General features: G+C 46.5%; 1 protein-coding gene and 1 long non-coding RNA gene across 14 annotated transcripts; one reads left to right on the top strand and one right to left on the bottom strand.

Annotated features, from left to right (window-relative positions):
• Window positions 1–32: 32 nt before the first annotated feature.
• LOC140419089 (uncharacterized) lies at window positions 33–3,428 on the bottom strand. The gene is made up of 2 exons (XR_011945521.1): window positions 3,336–3,428; window positions 33–1,150 (listed from the first exon to the last, which is right to left on the bottom strand). It is a non-coding gene; the product is annotated as an uncharacterized lncRNA (long non-coding RNA).
• Window positions 3,145–23,383, top strand: LOC140419084 (uncharacterized). 13 transcript variants are annotated; one of them, XM_072502847.1, is made up of 4 exons: window positions 3,145–3,419; window positions 4,913–4,965; window positions 13,812–13,904; window positions 20,612–21,283. In XM_072502847.1, the coding sequence occupies exons 1-4, from the start codon at window positions 3,299–3,301 to the stop codon at window positions 20,666–20,668; spliced, it is 324 nt and encodes a 107-aa protein (XP_072358948.1). In that variant the 5' UTR covers window positions 3,145–3,298; the 3' UTR covers window positions 20,669–21,283. The 13 variants fall into 13 exon arrangements, 10 of the variants coding, with proteins under 10 accessions (XP_072358948.1, XP_072358943.1, XP_072358950.1 ...); XM_072502842.1 differs by having other exon boundaries at window positions 3,164–3,236; window positions 4,850–4,965; window positions 20,612–23,383; XR_011945520.1 differs by lacking the exons at window positions 13,812–13,904; window positions 20,612–21,283 and adding exons at window positions 5,123–5,147; window positions 6,453–7,777 and having other exon boundaries at window positions 3,168–3,407; window positions 4,850–4,965.
• Window positions 23,384–26,695: the final 3,312 nt, after the last annotated feature.

Below are 26,695 nucleotides of genomic sequence, written 5' to 3'. Positions count from 1 at the left end.
TCAGAGATATTAAAAAGTTTCAACACTGCACATTTAACATAAATCTAATTTATTTGACTTTTAACAAGAATGTTAGCCTCTGTAAATGGGCTGGAGTTTGTTATCAGCAGAAAGAGACCCAAATGAACATGGTTCAGTCCTGAATGTGAGTAACAGCAAAATCCAATCACTGTGGTTACTTGTGGCCTCGTTGATGTCTCAGCAGGTGGGATGAAGTGGTGAATCCCTTTCCACACGATGCAGACGAATGGCCTCTCCCCAGTGTGAATTCGCCGGTGCCTCTGCAGGTGGGATGACCGCGTGAATCCTTTCCCACACTTGGAGCAGGTGAACGGTCTCCCCCCAGTATGAACACGCTGGTGGTTCTGCAGTGCGGATGAGTGAATGAATCCTTTCCCACACATGGTGCAAACAAATGGCCTCTCTCCAGTGAGAATTCGCTGGTGGTTCTGCAGGTCAAATGATCGAGTGAATCCCTTCGCACACTTGGAGCAGGTGAATGGCCGCTCCCCAGTGTGAATTCGCTGATGTTCAGTGAGGTAATATGCTCGACTGAATCCAGTCCCACACTGTGAGCACCTGAACGGTCTCTCATCAGTGTGAACACGTTGATGGCGAATCTGACACCCAGAATCTTTATAGCACTTCCCACAGTCTGGACAATGAAACGGTCTCTCATCAGTGTGAACTTTTTGGTGTCTCAGCAGGTGGGCTGAAACAGTAAATACTTTCCCACACTCTGAGCAGGTGAATGGTCTCTCCCTGGAGTGAACTCGCTGGTGATTCTGCAGGGCCGCTGACCGAATAAATCCTATCCCACACTTGGAGCAGGTGAATGGTCTCTCTCCAGTGTTTCTGCGTCAATGAGTTTCCAGGTAGGATGGGTAAGTGAATCCTTTCCCACAGTCCGCACATTTCCAAGGTTTCTCCTCAGTGTGACTGCATTTGTGGCTTGTGAGGCCTGATGTTTGACTGAATCCTCTTCCACACACACAACACGTGTACGGTTTCTCCCCACTGTGAACGATGCTTTTTCCTTCCATGTTCAAAGTACGTTGATATTCAGGATATGATAAATTGAGGACTCTGTCCGATCCTGATGTGATGCTTGGTTTGAGTTTCCGGACTTTGAAGCCTCTCCTTTGAACACCTTGTTAAACGGATTTAAAACAGAAAATAGGGATGGAGAGAACACCCACAAAAACACAAAGTTTGTATGCAAAAGGTACAGGAGACATGAGATTATGTTTTTCTACAGCGAGCAGCAATGACCTGAAACTCGCTGCCTATGAGGGTGTTTGAATAATTTGATTTCAAAAGGAAATTGGATAGAAATATTTTTAAAATAAATTTAAAGTACCCAATTCTTTTTTTCCCCAATTAAGGGGCAATTTCGCGTGGCCAATCCACCTACCCTGCACATCTTTGGGTTGTGGGGGTGAGACCCTCACAGACACGGGGAGAATGTGCAAACTCCACAGGGACGTTGACTCTGGGCTGGGATCGAAGCTGGGAAGCCCAGTGCCGTGAGGCAGCAGTGCTAACCACTGTGCCACCATGCAGCCCATGGAAATTGGATAGACATTTGAGGGAAATAAACCTGCGAAGATACAGGGAGTAGGAGAATGGGTCTGACTGGATTGCTCCAGAGAGCTAGCATCGACTCAATGGGCTGAATGCCATTCTCTGCGCCATCATGTCTCTGACTCTTTTGTGTAATCTAGTTTTGTAATTTAACCCCAGGGGGGTTCAGATATCACTCTGGTAAATCTGTGCTACACTCCCTCCGAGGCCATTCTATCCTTCCTCAGGTTTGTTGCCCAGAACTGAACACAGTTTTCCCGATTTGGTCTAACCAGGGTTTGTGATTCTCAGGGCATTTCCAGTCACACTGAGACCTGAAATCTCCCCTCACAGACAGAACAGACAAACCTTTTATCTGCCACACCCAGATGCTGCTGATATGGGCAGCACGGTAGCATTGTGGACAGCACAATTGCTTCACAGCTCCAGGGTCCCAGGTTCAGTTCCGGCTTGGGTCACTGTCTGTGTGAAGTCTGCACATCCTCCCAGTGTGCACGTGGGTTTCCTCCGTGTGCTCCGGTTTCTTCCCACAGTCCAAAGATGTGCAGGTTAGGTGGATTGGCTATGCTAAATTGCCCTTAGTGTCCAAAATTCCCATTAGTGTTGGGTGGGGTTACTGAGTTATGGGGATGGGGTGGGCTTGGGTAGGGTGCTCTTTCCAAGAGCCGGTGCAGTCTTGATGGGTCGAATGGCCTCCTTCTGCACTGTAAATTCTATGGTAAGACACACTGCCTTCCTCGGCCAATTGGGAAGCAAAAGGACTCATTCCCTTACAGGACAGTGTTTGACTGTCAGACAATCAACCTTTATCCCATTTTCAATATTTTTATATCCGCTTAAGAGAAATGTTCAAAACAATCTTTTTGACTGTCATAATGATTTTCCAGAGACCCAGGTGTGAATCTCATCAACGCAGAAGGTAAAATTTGAATTCACTGAAAGTCTAGTCGGCAGGGAGCGGGGTTGGTGCGAATCCGGGGAGGAGGAGCTTCGGGACAGTCAGTATAAATAACTTACCTCGGGGATTCACGGCCTAGTCGGCAGGGAGCGGGGTTGGTGCGAATCCGGGGAGGAGCAGTTTCGGGACAGTCAGTATAAATAACATACCTCGGGGATTCACGGCCTAGTCGGCAGGGAGCGGGGTTGGTGCGAATCCGGGGAGGAGCAGCTTCGGGACAGTCAGTATAAATAACTGACCTCGGGGATTCACGGCCGAGTCGGCAGGGAGCGGGGTTGGTGCGAATCCGGAGAGGAGGAGCTTCGGGACAGTCAGTATAAATAACTGACCTCGGGGATTCACGGCCTAGTCGGCAGGGAGCGGGGTTGGTGCGAATCCGGGGAGGAGCAGCTCCGGGACAGTCAGTATAAATAACTTACCTCGGGACCGGGAGAGTGCAGAATATTCAGTGTTTCACACTCGGGATTCTAAACCCTGACCTCTCACCAGACACCTCACAATGGCCGGGCAACGATTGACGGCAGCACCGGACCAATAGGAGGAGAGGGGGCGGGTCCGGAGGACCGGTCGGGAGTAACTGGTCCTCCAACGAATCAGCGTGAATAAGGAGGCGGCACTGGGCTGACTGAAGCATGCGCAGTGTGATTAATGGCGACGCAGGAAAACGTTCGTTCTCGGATCCACAATCATGAAGGTGGGAATGGCGGGACGGAGGGAGAGATGAATCAGTCGGTTCGTTAGACACGCTTCGTGAACATGTTATTTACATCGACAATCCGGAAAAATAACCTACCGGTGCCTGGGGATCTGAGCGGAGGCCGCAGCTTTGTTACAGCCGAGACTATGCAGCCGCCATCTTTATTTGGTACTGAGAGAGGTGCGCATGCGCACCCACCATCTTTATCGGGGCACGAGCAGCAGAGCGCAGGCTTGGTCGCCATCATTGTTGGGGGCAACGTTTTTCCATAACAGAATGTCCAGCAAACTGCTTCACTCTGAGTTACAAATTCCTATTTATGGGGCAGAATATTTGTCCAGGGCAGTGACAATAATTCGAATTTATATTATGACATGAACAGAATAAAACTTTTAAGACTTTCATTTAAACATTACAAAATGACAAAATTGACACTGAGCCACATGAGGATATATTAGCTTTTAAAGAGAATCTTAATGGAGGGAAGTGAGTCGGAGAGTTTTAAGGAGGAAATTCCAGAAATTGAGGCCTTGGCAATGGTGGAGAGATTAAAATCAGGAATTCTCAAGTGGCTGGAATTAAATGAGTGCAGCGATCTCAAAGGGATGTGAGAGGGGGGAAGGGGCTGCAAAGCACATGTGCGGCCATCCCAATAACATAAGAATAAGATTATCAGAATTAGGAGCAGGAAGAGGCTGCTCTGCCATTTAATAAACTCGTGGCTCATTTGATCATTGTCTTAACTCCATTTTCCTTCAGACAACCAACATCCCTAACTTTTTACTCCTCAGTCGGTAAAACAGCCTTGAATAAATTCAATGGCCCCGCCTCCACTGCTCACTAGGGAGAGAGTGCCACTGGCTACTGGCCCTCTTGAGAGAAGCTATTTCTTCTCATCTCTGTCTTAGACACTCATTTTTAAACTGGCCTTGTAGTTCGAGATTCCCTGTTGAGGAGAAACATCCTTCCAGCACCTGTCAAGTACTCTCAGAATCATTTCTGCTCCTTTAAGATTACCTCTTATTTATTGGCAGCATGGTAGCACAGCTCCAGGGTCCCAGGTGTGGGTCACTGTGCAGAGTCTGCATGTTCTCCCCATGTCTGCGTGGGTTTCCTCTGTGTGCTCTGATTTCCTCCCACAGTCCAAAGATGTGGATTGGCCATGATAAATTGCACTTAGTATCCAAAAAGGTTGGGTGAGGTTGTGGGGATAGGGTGCAGGTGTGGGCTTAAGTGGGGTGCTCTTTCCAAGGGCCGGTGCAGACTCAATGGGCCGAATGGCCTCCTTCTGCATTGTAAATTTTATGATCTAAAATCCAGTCAGTATACACGCACCCTGTGCAACCTTTCCTCATAAAACAAACCCCTTCATGCCAGTAATCAGCTGAGTGAACCATGTCTGAACTGCTTCCAATGTAAGTATATCCCATCTTAAGTAATCCTACGCCAGGAAATGGGGAGAGTGTGTTAGGAATTTATATCATGGACTTTGGAAACTACTTTTACAGGGAGCTAGAACGGGAGGATTTACACACAACAATCTGAGAGAAAGAAAAAATGGTAATCTCTGACGACAATTGACACGTGACTCTTGTAATCTCATTTTACAGGGAGTTAGAAGATTGGAAGACTGTGATTTTTCACTGATTCCAGTGCTTCTGATATCTTTCCAGCTGCAGACTCCATAAGAGGTTTTAAATTTGAAAACAGTGAAATTATTCCAGAGGTGAGTATTATTGAGCATTCACCTATAATTTAGAGTTTTCAGTGTTGTGCTTTATTATCTGTGCTTTGTTATCCAATGTCTCTGAATTATGTTTTCACTGCTGCCCATCCCTCGGCTATGTGCTGCTGATTTACCATCGTTATCTTGCCGTGGTCAGGAATTGTTTTTCTTGCACCAGATGGGTGAGTAAATTTGCAGATGACACTAAAGTCTGTGGACAGTGCGGAAGGATGTTACAAGTTACAGAGGGACATAGATAAGCTGCAGCGCTGGGCTGAGAGGTGGCAAATGGAGTTTAATGCAGAAAAGTGTGAGGTGATTCATTTTGGAAGGAATAACAGGAAGACAGAGCACTGGGCTAATGGTAAGATTCTTGGTAGTGTGGATGAGCAGAGAGATCTCGGTGTCCATGTACATAGATCCCTGAAAGTTGCCACCCAGGTTGATAGGGTTGTTAAGAAGGCATACGGTGTGTTAGCTTTTATTGGTAGAGGGATTGAGTTTCGGAGTCATGAGGTCATGTTGCAGCTGTACAAAACTCTGGTGCGGCCGCATTTGGAGTATTGCGTGCAATTCTGGTCGCCGCATTATAGGAAGGATGTTGGAAAGGGTGCAGAGGAGATTTACCAGAATGTTGCCTGGTATGGAGGGAAGATCTTATGAGGGAAGGCTGAGGGACTTGAGGCTGTTTTCATTAGAGAGAAGAAGGTTAAGAGTTGACTTAATTGAGGCATACAAGATGATGAGGATTAGATAGGGTGGACAGTGAGAGCCTTTTTCCTCGGATGGTGATGTCTAGCACGAGGGGACATAGCTTTAAATTGAGGGGAGATAGATATAGGACAGATGTCAGAGATAGGTTCTTTACTCAGAGAGTAGTAAGGGCGTGGAATGCCCTGCCTGCAACAGTAGTGGACTCGCCAACACTAAGGGCATTCAAATGGTCATTGGATAGACATATGGACGATAAGGGAATAGTGTAGATGGGCTTTAGAGTGGTTTCACAGGTCGGTGCAACATCGAGGGCCAAAGGGCCTGTACTGCGCTGTAATGTTCTATGTTCTAGACATAATTTCTCTTCTGTTCATCAACTGATTAACCATTAAATTCTGCTCCATATTTATTCCCTGTAATTGAAGATTTGAGATTATATCAGACCAGCCATGATCTTATTAAATGATGGAGCAGACTTGATGGGCTGAATGACTGTCTCCTGCTCCTATTTCTTGGAATATCACGATCTCTCGGTCAAGATCAGGAAATGCTGAGTGTCGATCTGTCAATCAGCATGAATTAGCACCTTCAGGAGAATAAGGAGTGTGTATATGGAGTGAGAATGGATGGGGCGAGATAGGAGAGAGTGTTTTTTGTTTGTACAGATGCGTACGTGAAAATTTACAGCTTTTGGGGAACGAGCAACTAGAATTGTCTGTTCTGAATTTCTGAGCTGTACTGACAGTGATGACATTTGTAAACTCCTTTAACAGGATGTTCAAAGGGGAGGATTTGCAGCAAGAAATCTCAAACGAAACTTCACATCGAGATCTGACAGTCACTCGATTCATCAGGACGGGGAATACCATTGGCCATTTTATCATCAATGTGACTGGAAAATCACCGACATAGGACAGCCGCACCATGGGGAAACCGTGGAAATGTGGGGATTGTGGGAAGGAATTCATTTTCCTGTCTGCGCTGGAAACTCATCGACACATTCACACCAGGGAAAGACTGTTCATTTGCTCTCAGTGTGGGAAGGGATTTACTTCATACAACCTGCTGACACACCAGCGAGTTCGCACCGGGGAGACGCCATTCACCTGCTCGGTGTGTAGGCAAGGATTCATAGATTCATCCAACCTGCTCACACACCAGCGGGTTCACACCGCAGAGAAGCCATTCACCTGCAAAGTGTGCGGGAAGAGATTTATTAATTCATCCAACTTGGTAACGCATCAGCGAATTCACTCTGGGGAGAAGCCGTTTACCTGCTCAGTGTGTGAGAAGGGATTTATTAATTCATCTAACCTGCTGACACACCAGCGGGTTCACACCGCGGAGAGACCATTCACCTGCTCTGTGTGTGGGAAGGGATTTATTAATTCATCCAACTTGGTAACACACCAGCGAGTTCATACTGGGGAAAGACCATTCACCTGCTCTGTATGTGGGAAGGGATTTGTTAATTCATCTAACCTGCTGAGACACCAGCGAGTTCACACTAAGGAGAAGCCGTTTACCTGCTCCACGTGTGGGAAAGGATTCAGCAGTACATCCTACCTGCAGAAACACCAGCGAGTTCACAAGTAATTACAGGGGGTGGATTCTGCTGATTTTTGCTGCTCTTGATCACATCCAGGACTGAACCACGGTCATTCTGACAGTGGGTGAAGTGGGCGATCAGAAGGTTTCTCTGTGGGCTGGCCAGTCTTCCAATGTTCACTCCAGTGGGCTGATACTCTTTCAGCGAGAGCACTTTTCCACTGAAATGATGCACAGAAGCAGATGTGATACATTAATTTTATCCTGGATAGTACGCAGGAATATAGGAATTTGGAGCAGAAGTAGACAATTCGGCCCTTCGAGCCTGCTCCGCTGTTCAATCAGAACACGGCTGATCTGTTCCTGGTCTCAAATCCACCTCCCATCTATTCCCTTTATCCCTTTAATCTGTTTTGTATATCAGAAATATATTTATCTTCTTGAAAGCATTTAATGACTCCAATTCCACTGCACTATGGTACGAAGTCTTACAACACCAGGTTAAAGTCCAACAGGTTCGTTTCGATGTCACTAGCTTTCGGAGCGCTGCTCCTTCCTCAGGTGAATGCACCTGAGGAAGGAGCAGCGCTCCGAAAGCTAGTGACATCGAAACAAACCTGTTGGACTTTAACCTGGTGTTGTAAGACTTCGTACTGTGCTCACCCCAGTCCAACGCCAGCATCTCCACATCACTGCACTATGGGGCAACGAGTTCCACAAATTCACCACCCTCTGTGAGAAGTAGTTCCTCCTCGTTTCAGTTCGAAATCTATCACCTCTCGTCCTCGATTGCCCCACAAGGGGGAACATTTGGTCTACGTTTACTTTATCAATCCCATTTAGTATTTTATACACCTGATCATTTCCCCCCTCATCCTTCTCAACATCTGGCTTGTATTCGCCTAAACTGCTTAATCTCTCAACCCTTTCATTCCGGGAATCAATCTGGTGAACCTCCTCTGAACTGCCTCCAAAGCCACCGCATCCTTCCTCAAATCAGGAGACCAAAACTGGACACAATACTCCTGATGTGGTCTCACTAACACCCTATACAATTGCAACAACATTTCTCTACTTTTATACTCCAGTCCTTTTGCAATAAACACAAACATTCCATTTGCCTTTTTAATTACATGCTGTATCTGCAGACCGACTTTCTGCGATTCATGAAAAAAGACACCCAGATCCCTCTGTCCAACACATCTTTAATCTGCTTTCCATTTAGATAATTGTCCTTTCTATTTTTTTGGCCTAAACGGATAACCTCACACTTGTCTACATTAAACTCCAACTGCCAAATTTTGGTTCAATCTCCTAGACTACCTATATCTGTCTGTAAATCTTGATCTCCTCTTCACTGTCTGTTTTCCGACTTATTCTACTGTCATCTGCAAATTTTGCTATGTTAAACTCTCTCCCCGCTTGCAGATCATTTATATAGATTGTAAATAGTTGAGGTCTGAGGACTGAACCCTGTAGCACCCCGCTAGTTACAGTTCACCAGCTAGAGAAGGAACCATTTACCCCAACCTCTGCTTTCAGCCAATCCTCAATCCAATCTAATACTCTACCCCCAAGTAAATAATCTTTTTCCCACCACTACATGTATCTTGTCGTTCCGAGTGTTGACCGCACTCTGGACAATCTTTCTCCACTGAATTCTCTACTGCTCTTACTGCCTGTACCATTGAGAGGCCAGTCCACATTCTGATATTATCCGTCCATGCGATCTGAGAGCATCATTGTGCACAATTTCCAGCTGTTTTGCCTGGCAGTACCTCTTTTTTCAACCACTTGTAGTGATCTCTGTATATGTAAATACATGAAGGGTTAATATGCAGTCTGTATAGTTAGATGATCACTAGAGGGCAACACTAACAGGGAGTACATAAACAAGCTCAATCTGTTTTCCTGTTCTCTTCGGGTGTGTTGTAGCTAGAGAACAGAAGTATAGTAAACTCAGTGTATAGGATAATATTCATAGTTAATCTAATTTTATCTTGTTTAATTTGACAACTAGTAAAAGTATTGAAGAATCAAGTAAATTGGTTAGCTACTCAATAAATAATTTGTTATCACTGGAAGACTTTGAGTATTCATCATCAAAGTTAAGTTAAACTCGGCATAAACAAATGAGTAACATATATTACTCCCAAGTAATATAACACCACTCCCTTCCTATTCACAACACATGTCCAAAATACGTTATCTTCCTCGATATCACTGCCTCAAACAGGTTCCTCTGAACACCAGCTTTCTCCAGCACCCCTCATTCCTCCACTTTGCCACCCGTGACACACGGAATATCCGTCTGAGTCCTTTCATTTCAAACACTTTTTTTCTAGCCTCGTCGCTCTTCTTGATGGTGCAGCTTTCACAGCCGCACATTGTCACCGGCCACACAAGGGCTTTCAGAAGATGAATGTTCATTGTAACTGCAGTCACATAGAAAACAGAGAGTTGGAATAAATGGGTCCTTTTCAGAGTGGAAAGATTTAACGAGTGGATCAGTTCTTGGCTGCAATTGTTCACTTTTCCACTAATGATCTGGAGGAAGGAGGTTTCCACATTTGGACTGTAGTTTAATTTAAAGCGTTCAATTCTTTAATTTAAGATATCCAATTTAAATGGGCTCAAAACTAGGCCCCGTCAGATTACCACAATGGAAATTGTCTTATCTGATCACAGTGATCGGATTTCTTCATTAGAAACCAGTCTATCATCAGTAGTGGAAATTAATAATCGTCTAAGGGCTAAGGTGAGTGACTTAGAAAATCGTTCGCGGAGGCAAATCACCCTCTTCGTGGGTCTGACTGAGGGGATGGAGGGTAAATCCCCACCCCCACGGAATATTGCACCAACATGATTTCCAAAATGGTGGGTGAAAATGTGCTCTCCTCCCCAACCCCCCCCCCCCCCCCCCCCCCCCCCCCACCTCCCCAAAACCGAAGCTAGATCATGCGACTAAGACCTCTTGCTGGGGACCCCCCACGTGTGGTATTGTTCGGTTCCATAATTTTAAGAAGGAGGAACAGGGCCAGGGAGAACCAGGATGGCCGCTCCGGTTATACCAGGACATAAGCGTGGACCTGGCGAAGAAAAGGACAGCCTTTAACGGGGTGAAATCTGTTTTATATAAACGTTTCTCTGTTTGGCTTGATCTATCCAGCCCGCCTCCGTGTATCTGTCGGGGAAAAGGGTCAATTCTTCAACTCTCCTGAAGAGGCAAATTCATTCATTCAGAATCTCAATTTGAACTCTGTCTGATTCTCTTTCTTAGAATCATAGAAGTTTACAGCATGGAAACAGGACCTTCGGCCCAACCAGTCCATGCCGCCCAGTTTTTACCATTAAGCTAGACCCAGTTGCCCGCACTTCGCCCATAACCCTCTATACCCATCTTACCCATGTAACTATCTAAATGCTTTTTAAAAGACACAATTGTACCCGCCTCTACTACTACTTCTGGCAGCCCATTCCAGACACTCACTACCCTCTGAGTGAAGAAATTGCCCCTCTGGGCCCTTCTGAATCTCACCCCTCTCACCTTAAACCTATGCCCTCTAGTTTTAGACTCCCCTACCTTTGGGAAAAGATGTTGACTATCTACCTTATCTATGCCCCTCATTATTTTATAGACCTCTATAAGATCACCTCTAAGCCCCCTACGCTCCAGAGAAAAAAGTCCCAGTCTATCCAGCCTCTCCTTATAACTCAAACCAACAAGCCCCGGTAACATCCTAGTAAATCTTTTCTGCACTCTTTCTAGTTTAATAATATCCTTTCTATAATAGGGTGACCAGAACTGCACACAGTATTCCAAGTGTGGCCGTACCAATGTCTTGTACAACTTCAACAAGACGTCCCAACTCCTGTATTCAATGTTCTGACCAATGAAACCAAGCATGCCGAATGCCTTCTTCACCACCCTGTCCACCTGCGACTCCACCTTCAAGGAGCTATGAACCTGTACTCCTAGATCTCTTTGTTCAGTAACTCTCCCCAACGCCATACCATTAACTGAGTAGGTCCTGGCCTGATTCGATCTGCCAAAATGCATCACCTCACATTTATCTAAATTAAACTCCATCTGCCATTCGTCGGCCCACTGGCCTAATTGATCAAGATCCCGTTGCAATCCTAGATAACCTTCTTCACTATCCACTGTGCCACCAATCTTGGTGTCATCTGCAAACTTACTAACCATGCCTCCTAAATTCTCATCCAAATCATTAATATAAATCACAAATAACAGTGGACCCAGCACCGATCCCTGAGGCACACCACTGGTCACAGGCCTCCAGTTTGAAAAACAACCCTCTACAACCACCCTCTGTCTTCTGTCGTCCAGCCAATTTTGAATCCAATTGGCAACCTCACCCTGGATCCCGTGAGCTTTAACCTTCTGCAACAACCTACCATGCGGTACCTTGTCAAAGGCTTTGCTAAAGTCCATGTAGACAATCTACTGCACTGCCCTCATCTACCTTCTTGGTCACCCCCGCAACTCCTTATTGGAGTTATTCTGCGTTGTGACATTCGGGAGTTCTTACTGTGTTTGGATATATCAGAGTTACTGTGTTTGGCTGTATATATTCGAGTTACTCTGTGTTTTGAGGTTCAGGAGTTTTACATCGTATAAAATTTAGGGTATGAAGCTATTGTTGGGTTTTACACGTGTTGTACTTTTTCTTCTTCGCACTCTGGTTGCATTGTGAATTATATCAGTGTAAGAGTTTTCCTTTGAATCTATGGTTGAGTGGAGAGCCTCCCAGCTCAGGATGAGGTTAGCTGACGGGAGGGACTGCGAGGTGCTGCAGCTCCTCGTCCCAAACACCATGTGAATAGGAGCTCAGAATATTGTTGTGGTCGGATTATGTTATGTAGAGATTTGGAGATAAGGGATTGTTGGGTAATATTACTGATGGGTGTTATTGGGTTAGGGAGGGATGGGGAGGGCGTTAGTTGTTTGACGGTGTCATTACTCTGTCTGTCTGGTCATTGGGCCAGGCTTGGTTACCGTCCTGGATGGATCTCCTCACCTTTGGCTTGTCAAGATCCCTTGTTTGATATTCTTCACAATTTATGGCTGACCCGATGTAGAACTTAATGGGAGATCTCCACTTGGCCTTGTAACCTGGAATGTTAGGGGTAAATGGTCGAGTGAAGCAGACTGGGGTTTCTGCTCATCTTAAGGGTCGAAACTCGGATGTCATATTTCTATAGGAAACCCATCTATGTGTGAAGGACTAGATGAGGCTTTGCAGATATTGGGTGGGACAAGTCTTTCATTCAGGCTTTAACAGTCGAGCTAGAAGCACGGCAATGCTAATCCATAAATAGGACAATTTACCCCCTCTCGGATTATGGACAATCCCAATGGTCGCTATATTATTGTCTGTGGTTCACTGGAAAACACTCCGGTTATTTATGCTCTCAACTGGGAAGATCCAAATTTTGTAAACTCTTTGGTGAGCCTGCTCCCTGACATTTATTCACATCGGATGATTCTAGGAGGTGACTTGAACTGTGCCTTGGACCCGAAATTGGACGTTCCATGTCTAAATCTCTGACTCCGTCTGGGATGTCCAGGGCACTGCCCTCATTTAAGGGATGGATTGGTGGGGGGGGGGGCGTGGCCTTTTCTGCATCCAAACAGGAAAGAATTTTCCTTTTTTTTCTCATGTTGACCGTGCCTATTCCTGAATTGTTGTTTTTATTGTTAAGTCCCTCCTCCCTTCAGCGGTGACAGCCGAATACTCGGTGATTGTCATCTCTGAATGTGCCCCTCATTTTGTTGATTTTCAAAAAGAACAGGACAGTCGAGGGTTAAGGGGGTTAGGGTAAAATGGGGATAGTTTGATTGTTGTTATAAAGACCTGTGTGTGTCACTTTTCTGAATCTTTACCGATATATTCTGTATACTTGTCTGTTGATATTGCTGTTATTGTTCGTCTTTGGAAATTTAATAAATATATTTTTCAAAAACAAAGTACATTGTATCTGTGTTCACCAGGGAGAAGGACATGACGGATGTTGAGGTCAGGGAGAAGGACATGACGGATGTTGAGGTCAGGGAGAAGGACATGACGGATGTTGAGGTCAGGGAGAAGGACATGACGGATGTTAAGGTCATAGATCGGTGTGTGAACTCTCTTGAGAACGTCAATTTATCAAAGGAGGAAGTGATGTTCATAGAACAGTACAGCACAGCACAGGCCCTTCAGCCCACGATGTTATGCCGACCATTTATCCTAATCTAGGATCAACCTAACCTACACCCCTTCAATTTACTGCTGTCCATGTGTAGTTTGAGCTTCCTCTCTGGAAATCCACCCATTCTTTCTTTATAGAAATTTAGAGTACCCAATTCTTTTTTTCTAATTAAGGGGTAATTTGGCCAATTCACCTACCCTGCACATCTTTGGGTTGTGAGGGTGATACCCATGCAAACACAAGGAGAATGTGCCAACTCCACTCGGACAGTGACGCGGGCTGAGAACATCTGTATTTTTCAGTATTTTCCTGTTTGGACCCATCTGGTTGAGTAAACCATGTCCCCAACTGTTTCTGTGTTCTGACAGCTCCTGCAGACAGCGCCCAGCCACTCAACTCTGGCAGCACCTCATCCACCACTTGCATGGACTCCCAGGGCAGGCTTTTCACCAGGAGAGTTGGTATGCCCACTAAACCTATTACATTATCTTCATGATTCCTTTCCTCACTCACAATTTCCTCCCTTACTGCACTCTGACTGGGTTCAGTTGTCAGGCCCCTCTGTGCAGCGTGACAAGAACATCAATGAATCAATTATTTTCTCTCCTGGTCACTGGGACCCTGAAACTCACCCAGTCACTGTTTCTTTACCAAGTTGGCTGCACATGACTCAAAAGCCCTGGGAGCTGCAAACTTGGGATCTGCAGGTTCTTAATGGGGGATTTGGGGCTTCCAGTGGGTGGAAGCATCCGCTCTACATCTACTTTGTCAATATCGTTTATCATCTTTTATTCCTCAATAACATCTCCTCTCAAGCTTCTAAACTCAAGAGAGTATTGGCCTAAAGCGCTCAATATCTGTTCAGAAGACAAACTCCTCATCTCTGGAATCAATCCAGTGAACCTCCTCTGAACTGCTTCGAGTGCAGTTTTTCAACTACATCCCTCCTCAAGGAAGGGGACCAAAACTATTCACAGTATTCCAGGTGCAGTCTCACCAATGCTCATAGCTCAGAGAGAGGAAGGTTTGTGTTACAGCTGATGAGAAACAGCTACACACACTCACACACAGACCTGTATACACACACACACTTGAATGCACACCTCATACACAAAGAACCACAGTCACACACACCATAACACAGGACTATACCCTGTCCCATAGGTGGACAGTATCATCCACCCTGACATATTGGGGGTAAGGTAGCAGTGTTTGAGGGTGGCATGTGGTGCAGTAGTTAGCACTTGGAATGCGGCGCTGAGGACCCTGGTTCGAATCCCAGCCCTGGCCATTGCCCATGTGGAGTTTGCACATTCTCCCCATGTCATCGTGGGTTTCACCCCCACAACCCAAACATGTGCATGTTAGGTGGATTGGCTACTCTAACTTGCCCCTTAATTGGGAAAAACAATAATTGGGTTCTCTAAATTTTTTTCTTTTTAAAGTAGCAGTGTTTGTGAATGTAGACAGAGGGAGACCAGGTGGGAAATGTAGACAGAGCGAGACCAGGGTGGGGAATGTAGACAGAGGGAGACCAGGTGGGGAATGAGGACAGAGGGAGACCAGGTGGGGAATGAGGACAGAGGGAGACCAGGTGGGGAATGAGGACAGAGGGTGACCAGGTGGGGAATGTAGACAGAGGGTGACCAGGTGGGGAATGTAGACACAGACCAGGTGGGGAATGAGGACAGAGGGAGACCAGGTGGGGAATGAGGACAGAGGGTGACCAGGTGGGGAATGTAGACAGGGGGAGACCAGGTGGGGAATGTAGACAGAGGGAGGCCAGGTGGGGAATGTAGACAGAGGATGGCCAGGTGGGGAATGTAGACCGAGGGAGGCCAGGTGGGGAATGTAGACAGAGGATGGCCAGGTGGGGAATGTTGACAGAGGGAACCAGGTGGGGAATGTAGACAGAGGGTGACCAGGTGGGAATGTAGACCGGGGGAGACCAGGTGGGGAATGTAGACAGAGGGAGACCAGGTGGGGAATGTAGACAGAGGGAGGCCAAGTGGTGAATGTAGACAGAGGGAGGCCAGGTGGGGAATGTAGACAGAGGGAGACCAGGTGGGGAATGTAGACAGAGGGAGACCAGGTGAAGATGATCTGAATAACTTTAATAAACATTATTAAATAGTTTATTGAATAATGAGACTTTAAAACTAAGAACCCACAATAGAAGCAGGTTTTCAGAGGTCAGATTGAGGATAAAGTTAGACATAAACTGGTAAATAATCTGAAAGAGGGGCAGCACAGTGGGTTAGCCCTGTTGCCTCACGACGCCGAGGTCCCAGGTTCGATAGCGGCTCTGGGGTCACTGTCCGTGTGGAGTTTGCACATTCTCCCCGTGTTTGTGTGAGTTTTGCCCCCACAACCCAAAGATGTGCAGGTTAGGTGAATTGGCCGTGCTAAATTCCCCTTAATTGGAAAAAATGAATTGGGTACTCTAAATTTATAAAGAATATAAAAATAATCTGAAAGGACAGACAATGTATGTTCTCGACACTGAGCCAGAGGGACAGGAGATGGACTGGATACAAAGACATTCTTAAGTCTTTAAAAAGAGATGAGATATTCAATTATAAACCATGAGAAACGTGGTGACCGCATCACACAGACTCACTAAAGAGCATTCCACTCTCTGTAATCTCCCCCAGTCCCTTCTCTATCTCTCTGTAATCTCCTCCATGCTCTTGTCTCTCTCTGTAATCTCCTCCATGCTCTCATCGCTCCCAGGAGGGGGGAAGAGGACAGGCCCGGGCGGCCGGCTAGCGCGGCGCTACGGACGGTGAGTTGGTTGAGGCCGGCCCAGGCCAGCTCGGGGGAGCCAGGCAGGGCGGCCAAGCCGCGGAAGATGTGGTCGCCGAGCAGCAGCGGCGGGTTGCCGGCCAGCTCCAGGCTGCATCCGTCACCATGACACAGCCTTTTCCACCTTCCCGCTCGGACCGTCTCCCCCACATCGTCATCCCCTCTTGTTGCTTCACCTCGCTCCCACAAACACCTTTGTGTCCTTCCCAAATTTCTATGCAAGGTCGGGCTTCGGGATACAGAGCGAGATGGGAGGGGTGGGGTTGTGTAGGGAGGGATCGATGCGCCTCCTCCTATCCCCTTACATGTTTCATATTTGATCGAAAATCGTGATTATCTCACTAGCATCCGGCAGGGAGAGGGCGCTCCTTTCCCGGGGACACGGTTCAGATCCAGGCCCTTGGACTCTGGCGGGCAGGGAGCGCTCCTTTCCTGGGGACACGGCTCAGATCCAGGCCCCTGGACTCTGGCGGGCAGGGAGCGCTCCTTTCCCTGGGACACGGTTCAGATCCAGGCCCTTGGACTCTGGTGAACTTTCTCAATTAACAACAGGGAGGTAACTTTTTAGAAATGAATCCATGGACTATAAAGCAATGTGGATGTTGCGGAATTAAAGTCTCTGAACGGGAAGTGGGTGTAATTCTGGATTTAATAATCCTGGAATAAATAAGCCTGTGTTTCAGACTGAAATGTGAGGCTGGAATGAAATGGAGTTTCTGCTGCTGCGGTTGTCACTGTTGGATTGCTGTGGGTGTGAGGGCCTGGGGACAGAGACGGAGAGAGGGTGGAGGGAGCGAGTGAAAAGGCTCTCTCTCTGCCTTTCCGTTCCCCTCTGTCTCACTCTCTGTCACACTCTCTCGGTGAGTGCTGCAACAGGCTTTTAAGTTTAATAAAGCGTTTCTCCAGCCAAAAAAATAATCAATTGACGTTTAGATTACAAAAGCAAGGAGGTCACGTTGGAGATGCATTGAACTTTGGTGAGGCCACAACTGGAGTACTGTGAGCAATTCTGGTCGCCACATTATAGGAAGGATGTGATTGCACTGGAGGGGGTGCAGAGGAGATTCACCAGGATGTTGCCTGGGATGGAATTTAAGTTGTGAAGAGAGGTTGGATAGGCTTGAGTTGTTTTCATTGGAGCAGAGAAGACTGAGGGGCAACCTGATGGACGTGTATAAGATTATGAGGGATATGGACAGAGTGGATAGGGAGCAGCTGTTCACCTTGTACAAAGGGTCTGTCACAAGGGGGACACACGTTCATGCTGAGGGGCAGGGGGTTTTGAGGAAATTAAGCCTGTTTTCGCTAGAATTTAGAAGGTTAAGGTTATAGCCATCTGGGATGGCCACTTTCAGCATATAAAATGGACACTCGCAGAGCACACGGAAAAATGGACAATGCAAAGTAACAAGCAGGCACAGAGCCTGAATGTGTATTTAGAAGACCGACTGCAGACGGAACCAAAACTCTTGGCCAATTTGCAAATTGATGGCCCATCTCCGATAAACAAAGGACTAGTGCTCAGGTAGCCAATACCGTCTCAGACATTCTGGCGCCACTACCTCAGCAAGAAGGTACAAAAAAGCAAGGCCAACGGCCACTTAGGCCACGCCCAACCATCAAGGCACCCGCCCCTTTATTGGCTCAGATCGATGACGGTGATCGAGAAGCTGCCCAATTGATTGGGACCAAGTTTAAGGCCCACGTAAAAGTGCGAGAAGCCCCCCCCCCCCGAGTATAAGAAGGAACCCCACCATGTGTTTGCTCTCTTGGAATCGACTCTCAACTGGAGAGACCCCTCCACCTGCACCACCAGAAGCAAGTAAGTTCAAGTTCAACGCTCGCTACCAGACATACGACCAGAGCTATGCTCCTGCGACCTCTTCGAACCCAACAGCCTCAGATCCGAACAACGGCCACTGTTCCTCTGACTGAAGTGGCACCCGAAGTTAAATATAGGTGTTAGTGATAGATATAGTTTAGCCTGTAGTGTTATTGTGCATGAAGAAATCATACTGTGTGTAAATAAAGTACCATTGACTTTGAACTAACTAACTGGTGTATTGGCTCTTTGATCGATATTCGGTTGAACCTTATGGCGAGAGATACCTGGCGACTCTGAAAGCATATTCATAATTAAGATTAAGAAAGGTGACCTTATTAACCGCCATATTTGTAGCCACTAAAAGAGAGCAACGAGGTGTGATCTGATTGAAGTATTTAAGATATTAACAGGAAAAGACAGGGTAGATAAAGATAAACTATTTCCACTGGTTGGAGATTCTAAAACTGGGATCATTGTCTAAAAATCAGAACTAGACCATTCAGGAGAGATGTTAGGAAGAACTTCTTCACACTCAGGGTGGGAGAGGTTTGGAACTCTCTCCCACACACAGCAGGTGAAGCTGGATCAGTTGTTAAGTTTAAATCGGAGGTAGAGTTTTGTTAAGCAAAGATATTCAGGGATATGGAGTTAGGTCACAGATCAGCCATGATCTCACTAAATGGCAGGACAGACTCGAGGGGCTGAATGGCCTACTCCTGTCCCTATGGGTATTTCAGTGATTCTGAAATTCAGACAACACCATGACAGGGAAAGAGTCCGGATTAGAACCTGAGTTAGTCCGAGCTGCAAACCATCCCTCCAGATCCTTGCCCTTCATGGATTTAATGAAGGCCAAGGCAATAGTTGGATTATTGAAAGACTTGACGGAGTTGTTGGATACCATTTTTCGGGTTGCAGGATAAAGCCTGACGTAATTCACTCCCCACAGCCTTGAACTGCCTTTGAACTTCATCGAAGTCTCGACGCTTCGTTTTTGTTGCTGCCGAAAAGTCCTGGAAGAAGTAACTCCTCACTCTTTCCTGGAGCCAGGTGCCACCTCGCCGTTCCCTCTCCAGGACATTCTCTCAAGTTGTGGAAGTGAATGATTACAGGCCTGGGATGAAAACTATCTCTCTGCCTCAAAGACCAATGCACCCTTTCTAATTTGAAACGCCCTGGCTTCACATCCAGCTTGAGAAAAGGTGGCAGTCGGTCCTCGAAGAACCTAACGGGAGCCTTACCCTCCACACTAAATGGACAGAAAATAACAGCATTTATGGGAGGCACGGCAGCACAGTGGTTAGCACAGTTGCTTCACAGCTCCAGGGTCCCAGGTTCGATTCCCGGCTTGAGTCACTGACTGTGCAGAGTCTGCACGTTCTCCCCGTGTGTGCGTGGGTTTCCTCCAGGTGCTCCGGTTTCCTCCCACAGTCCAAAGATGTGCAGGTTCGGTGGATTGGCCATGATAAATTGCCCTTGGTGTCCAAATAAAAGATTAGGTGGGGTTACTGGTTACGGGGATGGGGTGGAGGTATGGGCTTGGCTGGTGTGCTGTTTGCAAGGCGCAGATTCGATGGGCCGAGTGGCCTCCTTCTGCACTGTAAATTCTATGATGACCATCTGACAGGCCGACGACTCGGATGTTCTTTCTCCGACCCTCAGTTCCCCAAGTTCTCCAGGAACTCCGCCAGCCACTCGGCTGGTTTTCAAAGGATTGAATTCTTGTCTCCGTTGAGGAGGCATCTTGCTGAATGACAGAGATAATGGGAAATATTTATACATGAAAGATGACTCCATTCTCACTCCATAGTATAAATATTTCCCACTTTCCGTCTTTTAGCTTTGACAAAGAGTCACCTGGACTCGAAACGTTAGCTCTTTTCTCTCCCTACAGATACTGCCAGACCTGCTGAGATTTTCCAGCATTTTCTCTGGTTGCAGCTCATATTTGTTGTGACCTCCTGGACAGAAAACTTGAGCTGAGCTTGGATCTGTCAATCAGCCTGAATCAGCACCTTCAGGAGAATAGGGAGGGTGACTAGCGCCGTAGAGTGGCGACTAGTGGATTTTCACAGTAACTTCAATGCAGCGTTAATGTAAGTCTACTTGTGACACTAATAAAGATTATTATTATTAGATACAGCATGATAAGAATAGAGGGCGAGAGGCAGCACGGTGGCACAGTGGTTAGCACTGCAGCCTCAAGAGCGCCGAGGTCCCAGGTTTAATCCAGGCTCTGGGTCACTGTCCGTGTGGAGTTAACACATTCTCCCCGTGTTTGTGTGGTTTTTGCCCCCACAACCCAAAGATGTGCAGGGGAGGTGGATTGGCCATGCTAAATTGCCCCTTAATTGGAAAAAAATGAATTGGGTACTCTAAATTTATAAAAGAAAGATAACAGAGGAAGTGTGTGGGATGAAGATTTGCAGCTTTCGGGGAATAAGAGAGAGGAAAAAATATGACATAGAAACTAGAATTGTGTGTTCTGAGTTTCTATCCTGTACGGACAGTGATGATTTTTGTAAAATGTTTTTACAGGATATTAGACGAGGAGGAATTACAGACAGAAATTCCAAACGTTACGTCTTGATCTGATAGTCACTCCCTTCCTTGGAACCTGAATATCCTCAGACTATGATTGTGGAATGAAAAATGTTGACCCCAAACTGTCAGCTACAGATTTCAAACATCAGTGTGACTGGAAAAGCACCGAGACCCACACAACACACACCCGAGTGAGAGTGTTCCAGTAAACTGAATGTGGAAACATCAGTGTGACTGGAAAAGCAGCGAGACCCTCACAACACACACCCGAGTGAGAGTGTTCCAGTGAACTGACTGTGGAAACATCAGTGTGACTGGAAAAGCACCGAGACCCACACAACACACACCCGAGTGAGAGTGTTCCAGTAAACTGAATGTGGAAACATCAGTGTGACTGGAAAAGCAGCGAGACCCTCACAACACACACCCGAGTGAGAGTGTTCCAGTGAACTGACTGTGGAAACATCAGTGTGACTGGAAAAGCAGCGAGACCCTCACAACACACACCCGAGTGAGAGTGTTCCAGTGAACTGACTGTGGAAAGAGCTTTAACCAGTTACTCAGCCTGAAAAACTTAACATTCAGAGTGGGGAGAGATGGTACCCGTGTTGTGTCTGAGGCTTCAACTGATTGTCCAGCCTGGAGAGACACGAGGGGACACAAAACATGGAGAAACCGTGGAAATGTGGGGACTGTGGGAAGGGATACAGATTCCCATCTAAGCTGGAGGTTCATCAACGCAGTCATACTGGGGAGAGGCCATTCACCTGCTCTCGGTGTGGGAAGGGATTCACTCAGTTATTCAACCTGCAGACACACCAGCGAGTTCACACTGGGGAGAAGCCGTTCACCTGCTCTCAGTGCGGGAAAGGATTCACTGTGTTATCCAACCTGCAGATACACCAGCGAGTTCACACTGGGGAGAGGCCGTTCACCTGCTCTCAGTGTGGGAAAAGATTCTGTGATTCGTCCCACCTATTGAGACACCAGCAAGGTCACACGGGGGAGAGGCCATTCATCTGCTCTCAATGTGGGAAAGGATTTACTCAATTATCTCACCTGAAGACACACCAGCGAGTTCACACTGGGGAGAGGCCGTTCACCTGCTCTCAGTGTGGGAAGGGATTCAGTGATTCATCCACCCTGCGGAAACACCAGCGAGTTCACACTGGGGAGAGGCCGTACACCTGCCCTCAGTGTGGGAAGGGATTGACTCGGTTATCTATCCTGCGGACACACCAGCGAATTCACACTGGGGAGAGACCATACACCTGCTCTCAGTGTGGGAAAGGATTTACTCAGTTATCCAACCTGCAGAGACACCAGCAAGTTCACACTGGGGAGAGACCGTCCACCTCTCAATGTGAGACGGGATTGTCTGTTTCATCGCACCAGCTGTGACGCCAACGATTAGCAAAGACCAATGTGGGTCCATTCCAGGCAGAGACAGGAGAGTTTATAATGGGGACTAAGGAAATGGCAGAGAAACTGAACAATGTGTGTCTGACTTCACAGAGGAAGATCCAGAAATTGTCCCCAAACACCAGAGAACCAAGGGACTGGCAGAGATTAGTATTGGTGAAAAAGTCGTACTGGAGAAATTAATGGGGTTGAAAGTGAATAAATCCCCAAAAGCTGATGATCTACATCCCAGAGTGTTGAACGAGGTGGCTGTAGAGATCTCTATTCCTCATTCTAAATTCTCCTGACTCTATCTGGAATGGACAAACCTTTGTCTGAGCCAAACATTTCCTTTTTACGTAGCCACAGAAGAGTTTACAGTCCATTTTTAAGTATTTTGCCAATTCACATTCTATTCTATTCTCCCTTTTTTCCTCAGTGTCTTGGTCGAAGAACGGAAGTAAATCCTCGGGAATGAATCATCACTTTGGACAGGTTCTGAGACAATTAAGTTCCAGGACAGAGTAATTATAATCGTGGAGTGTGATTTTAGATTGTGTAAAAGGGCAAAGTTCTAGCTCATAGTTTAATGTGTAGGTTTCCGAGTTAAAGTAGCTTCTAGTTTGTTTGTTGCATTAAAACTCATAATTGAAGACCCGTCGTGTGATCCTTTAATTTGTTTACTGGGAATTTGATTTTTTTCTGAGAAGTTGCTGACCTTTATGGGGGTCCAAATCCACAAGTTTTGTCTTCCTATTTGACCCTCGGGCACCTTTCTGTCTCTATTGCTCGTGTCACTGACAGCCAGGTGATGGAGCTGAGGGCTGAATTTAGCTGAGAATAACGGGGACTGTTCCCCAGTAGGGGAACTGCCATGGGCATCGCTACTAGAGCTAGTAAGGTGCTGGAGGCCTGACTGAAATGAAATGAAATGAAAATCGCTTATTGTCACAGGTAGGCTTCAAATGAAGTTACTGTGAAAAGCCCCAAGTCACCACATTCCGGCGCCTGTTCGGGGAGGCTGGTACGGGAATTGAACTGTGCTGCTGGACTGCCTTGGTCAGCTTTAAAAGCCAGCGATTTCGCCCTGTACTAAACTGGGTACTGGACCTCCAAACAATCAGGGTTCGGGGGATGGGGAGGTGACCGGGGCTGATGGTGATGTGACCTCCAGGGTTCAGTGCCCCCGTGTCCAAAGCGGGGAGTCACGGGAACAGGGCACAGAGGAGCCGAAGGGAAATCATTTGGGACCCAGAACATTGTGAACATCCTGTTACTCTGACTGTCTTTGATCCTCAAGTAATTTTCTGTTAGTTTTTTTTAACCATGTTTCTGTTTCGTCAATAAACTTTTAACAGGAAAATATTTGAATTTGTTGGACTTTTCCTGATTAAATTTGTTCACTTTAGGAAAGTGGGTGAGAGGGGTTGACAGGCTCTTTAACAGAAAGTGAGGCCCTCTAAGGTAATTGGCAAAGGAGCCAGAGGGGTAGAGCAGATTTGATTTTTCTTTTGTCACAGTGTTTTGATAATGGAGTTTCATAGATTATCATAGAATTTACAGGGCAGAAGGAGGCCATTCGGCCCATCGAGTCTGCACCGGCTCTTGGAAAGAGCACCCAACCCAAGGTCAACACCTCCACCCAACACTAAGGGCAATTATGGACACTAAGGGCAATTTATTATGGCCAATCCACTTAACCTGCACATCTTTGGACTGTGGGAGGAAACCGGAGCACCCAGAGGACACCCACGCACACACTGGGAGGATGTGCAGACTCCGCACAGACAGTGACCCAAGCCGGAATCGAACCTGGGACCCTGGAGCTGTGAAGCAATTGTGCTATCCACAATGCTACCGTGCTGCCGAGTTCAGGGAATCAATTGTGGCTGATTAATTTGTCAAGGTTCTCTGAGAAAGTAACAAGGGATGTCAATAAAGGGGTACCTGTAGATGTGTTTATCTGGATTTCCAGAAGGGATTTCCCAAGGTGCCACATCAAAGGTTATTACACAACATAAGAGCTCATTGTGTGGGGGGCAACATATCAGCATATAGAGGATTGGTTAGCGAACAGGAAGCAGCAAGTAGGTATAAATGGGTCATTTCTGGGTGGGTAAGATGTGACAAGCGGAATGTCACCAGGATCAGTGCTGGGCTCTCAACCATTTACAATCTGTATGAATGTGTTGGATAACGGGATTGAATGGCGGCTAAATTTTCTGATGACTCAAAGACAGGTCGGAAAGTAATTTGTGAAGTCGATTTAAGGACTCTGCAAAGGACTACAAATTGGTTAAGTGAGTGGGTAAAAAACTGACAAATGGAGCATAACTTTGGAAAAATATGAATTGTCCACTTTGTCAGGAAGTATTAAACAAAACAATATTATTTAAATGGAGAGAGATGCAGAACTCTGAGTTACAGAGGGATCGGGGTGCCCGATCCCAAGTTAGTCTGCAGGTACAGCAAGTGATCAGGAAGGTCCATGGAATGTTATTGTTTATTGCAAAGGAAATCTAATATAAATGTAGGGATGTTTTGCTGCAGTTGTATAGAGTCAGAGAGGTTTACAGTATGAAAACAGGCCCTTCGGCCCAACTTGTCCATGCCGCCCAGTCCCAGCTAGTCCCAATTGCCCACGTTTGGCCCATGACCCTCTATACCCAGCTTTCCCATATAACTGTCTGATACTCGCAACCCTCTGTGTGAATAAAATGCCCCTCTGTACCCTTTTGTATCTCTCCCCTCTTACCTTAAACCTACGCCCTCTAGTTCTAGACTCACCTACATTTGGGAAAAGGTGTTGACTATCTACCTTATCTATGCCCCTCATTATTTTACAGACCTCTATAAGATCACCCCTTAGCCTCCTACACTCCAGGGCAATAAGTCCTGGTTGCTTCCGAGTAAATCTTTACTGCACTCTTTCTAGTTTAATAATATCCTTTCTATAATAGGACCAGAACTGTACACAGTACTCCAAATGTGGCCGTACCAATGTCGTGTACAAGTTCAGCAAGACGTCCCAACTCCTGTATTCCATGTTCTGACCAATGAAACCAAGTATGCCGAATGCCTTCTTCACCACCCTGTCCACTTGTGACTCCACTTTCAAGGAGCTATGAACCTGTACTCGGAGATCTCTTTGTTCTATAACTCTCCCCAACTCCCTCACATTAACTGAGTAGGTCCTGCCCCGATTCGATCTACCAAAATTTATCACCTCACATTTATCTAAATTAAACTCCCATCTGCCGTCCATTGGCCCACTGGCCCAATTGATCAAGTTCCGTTGCAATCCTAAATAACCACCTTCACTGGTCATTATGCCACCAACCTTGGTGTAATTTGCAAACTTACAAACCATGCCTCCTACATTCTCATCCAAATCATTAATATAAATAACAAATAACAGAGGATCCAGCACTGATCCCTGAGGCACATCGCTGGTCACAGGCCTCCAGTTTGAAAGACAACCCTCTACAACTCTTTGTCTTCTGTCGTCAAGCCAATTTTGCATCCAATTGGCTACCTCACCCTGCATCCCGTGAGATTTAACCTTGTGCAACAACCTACCATGCTGTACCTTGTCAAAGGCCTTGCTAAAGTCCATGTCGACAATGTCGACTGCACTGCCCTCATCTATCTTGTTGGTTACCCCTTTAAAAACCTCAACCAACAATAAAAAGATTTTTTTTAAAACTGAACCAAATTCGTGAGGCTTGATTTTCCACTCAAAGCCATGCTGACTGTCCCTAATCAGTCCTTGCCTCTCTAAATGCCTGTAGATGATGTCTCTCAGAATACCTTCTAACAACTTACCCACCACAGACGAGAGGCTCACCGGTCTGTAGTTCCCAGGCTTTTCCCTCTGGCCTTTCTTAAACAAAGGCACAACATTTGCTAACCTCCAATCTTCAGGCACCTCACCTGTGGCTGTTGATGATTCAAATATCTCTGCTAGGGACCCACAATTTTCCCCCTAGCCGCCCACAACGTCCTGGGATACATTTAATCAGTTTCCAGGGATTTATCTACCTGGATACACTTAAAGCTTGATCTAATCCCATTCCCCCACTCCACTTTGTGGGTAATCTGCGATCCCAAAACCAAATTTTAACAGTCCCAGCTTGCCATACCTTCCATTCTGTCTCTCCTAGCCTTGGCATCCAGGGATGGTTTTGCTAACCTGCCTGTGTATCTGCACCTGGCAGTGTTTGATGATAGAGTGTAACAGGAGCTTTACTCTGTATCTAACCCCGTGCTGTTCATGTCCTGGGAGTGTTTGATGGGGACAGTGTAGAGGGAGCTTTACTCTGTATCTAACCCCGTGCTGCACCTGGCCTGGGAGTGTTTGATGATAAAGTGTAACTGAAGCTTGAATCTGCATCTAACTCTGTGTTGTACCTGTCCTCGGAGTGTTTGATGGGGACAGTGCAGCGGAGGATATACGTTGTTTCTAACCTTGTGCTATACCTATTGTGGGAGTGTTTGATGGGGACAGCATAGAGGGAGATTTACTCTGTATCTAACACCATTTTGTATCTGCCTTGGGAGTGTTTCATGGGGCAATGTAGAGGGAGCTGTGCTGTAACTGATTGGAGAATGGTTCAAGCTGGCACTTGGTACTCAGATTTTCCAGTACAGCCACCCTTCACTTTTAAAAATAACATT

Source organism: Scyliorhinus torazame, chromosome 5 (assembly GCF_047496885.1).
Source record: "Scyliorhinus torazame isolate Kashiwa2021f chromosome 5, sScyTor2.1, whole genome shotgun sequence".
NCBI classification, from domain to species: domain Eukaryota; kingdom Metazoa; phylum Chordata; class Chondrichthyes; order Carcharhiniformes; family Scyliorhinidae; genus Scyliorhinus; species Scyliorhinus torazame.
Note: the sequence above shows the minus strand (reverse complement) of the source record. Positions and strands in the feature narration are given on the sequence as shown.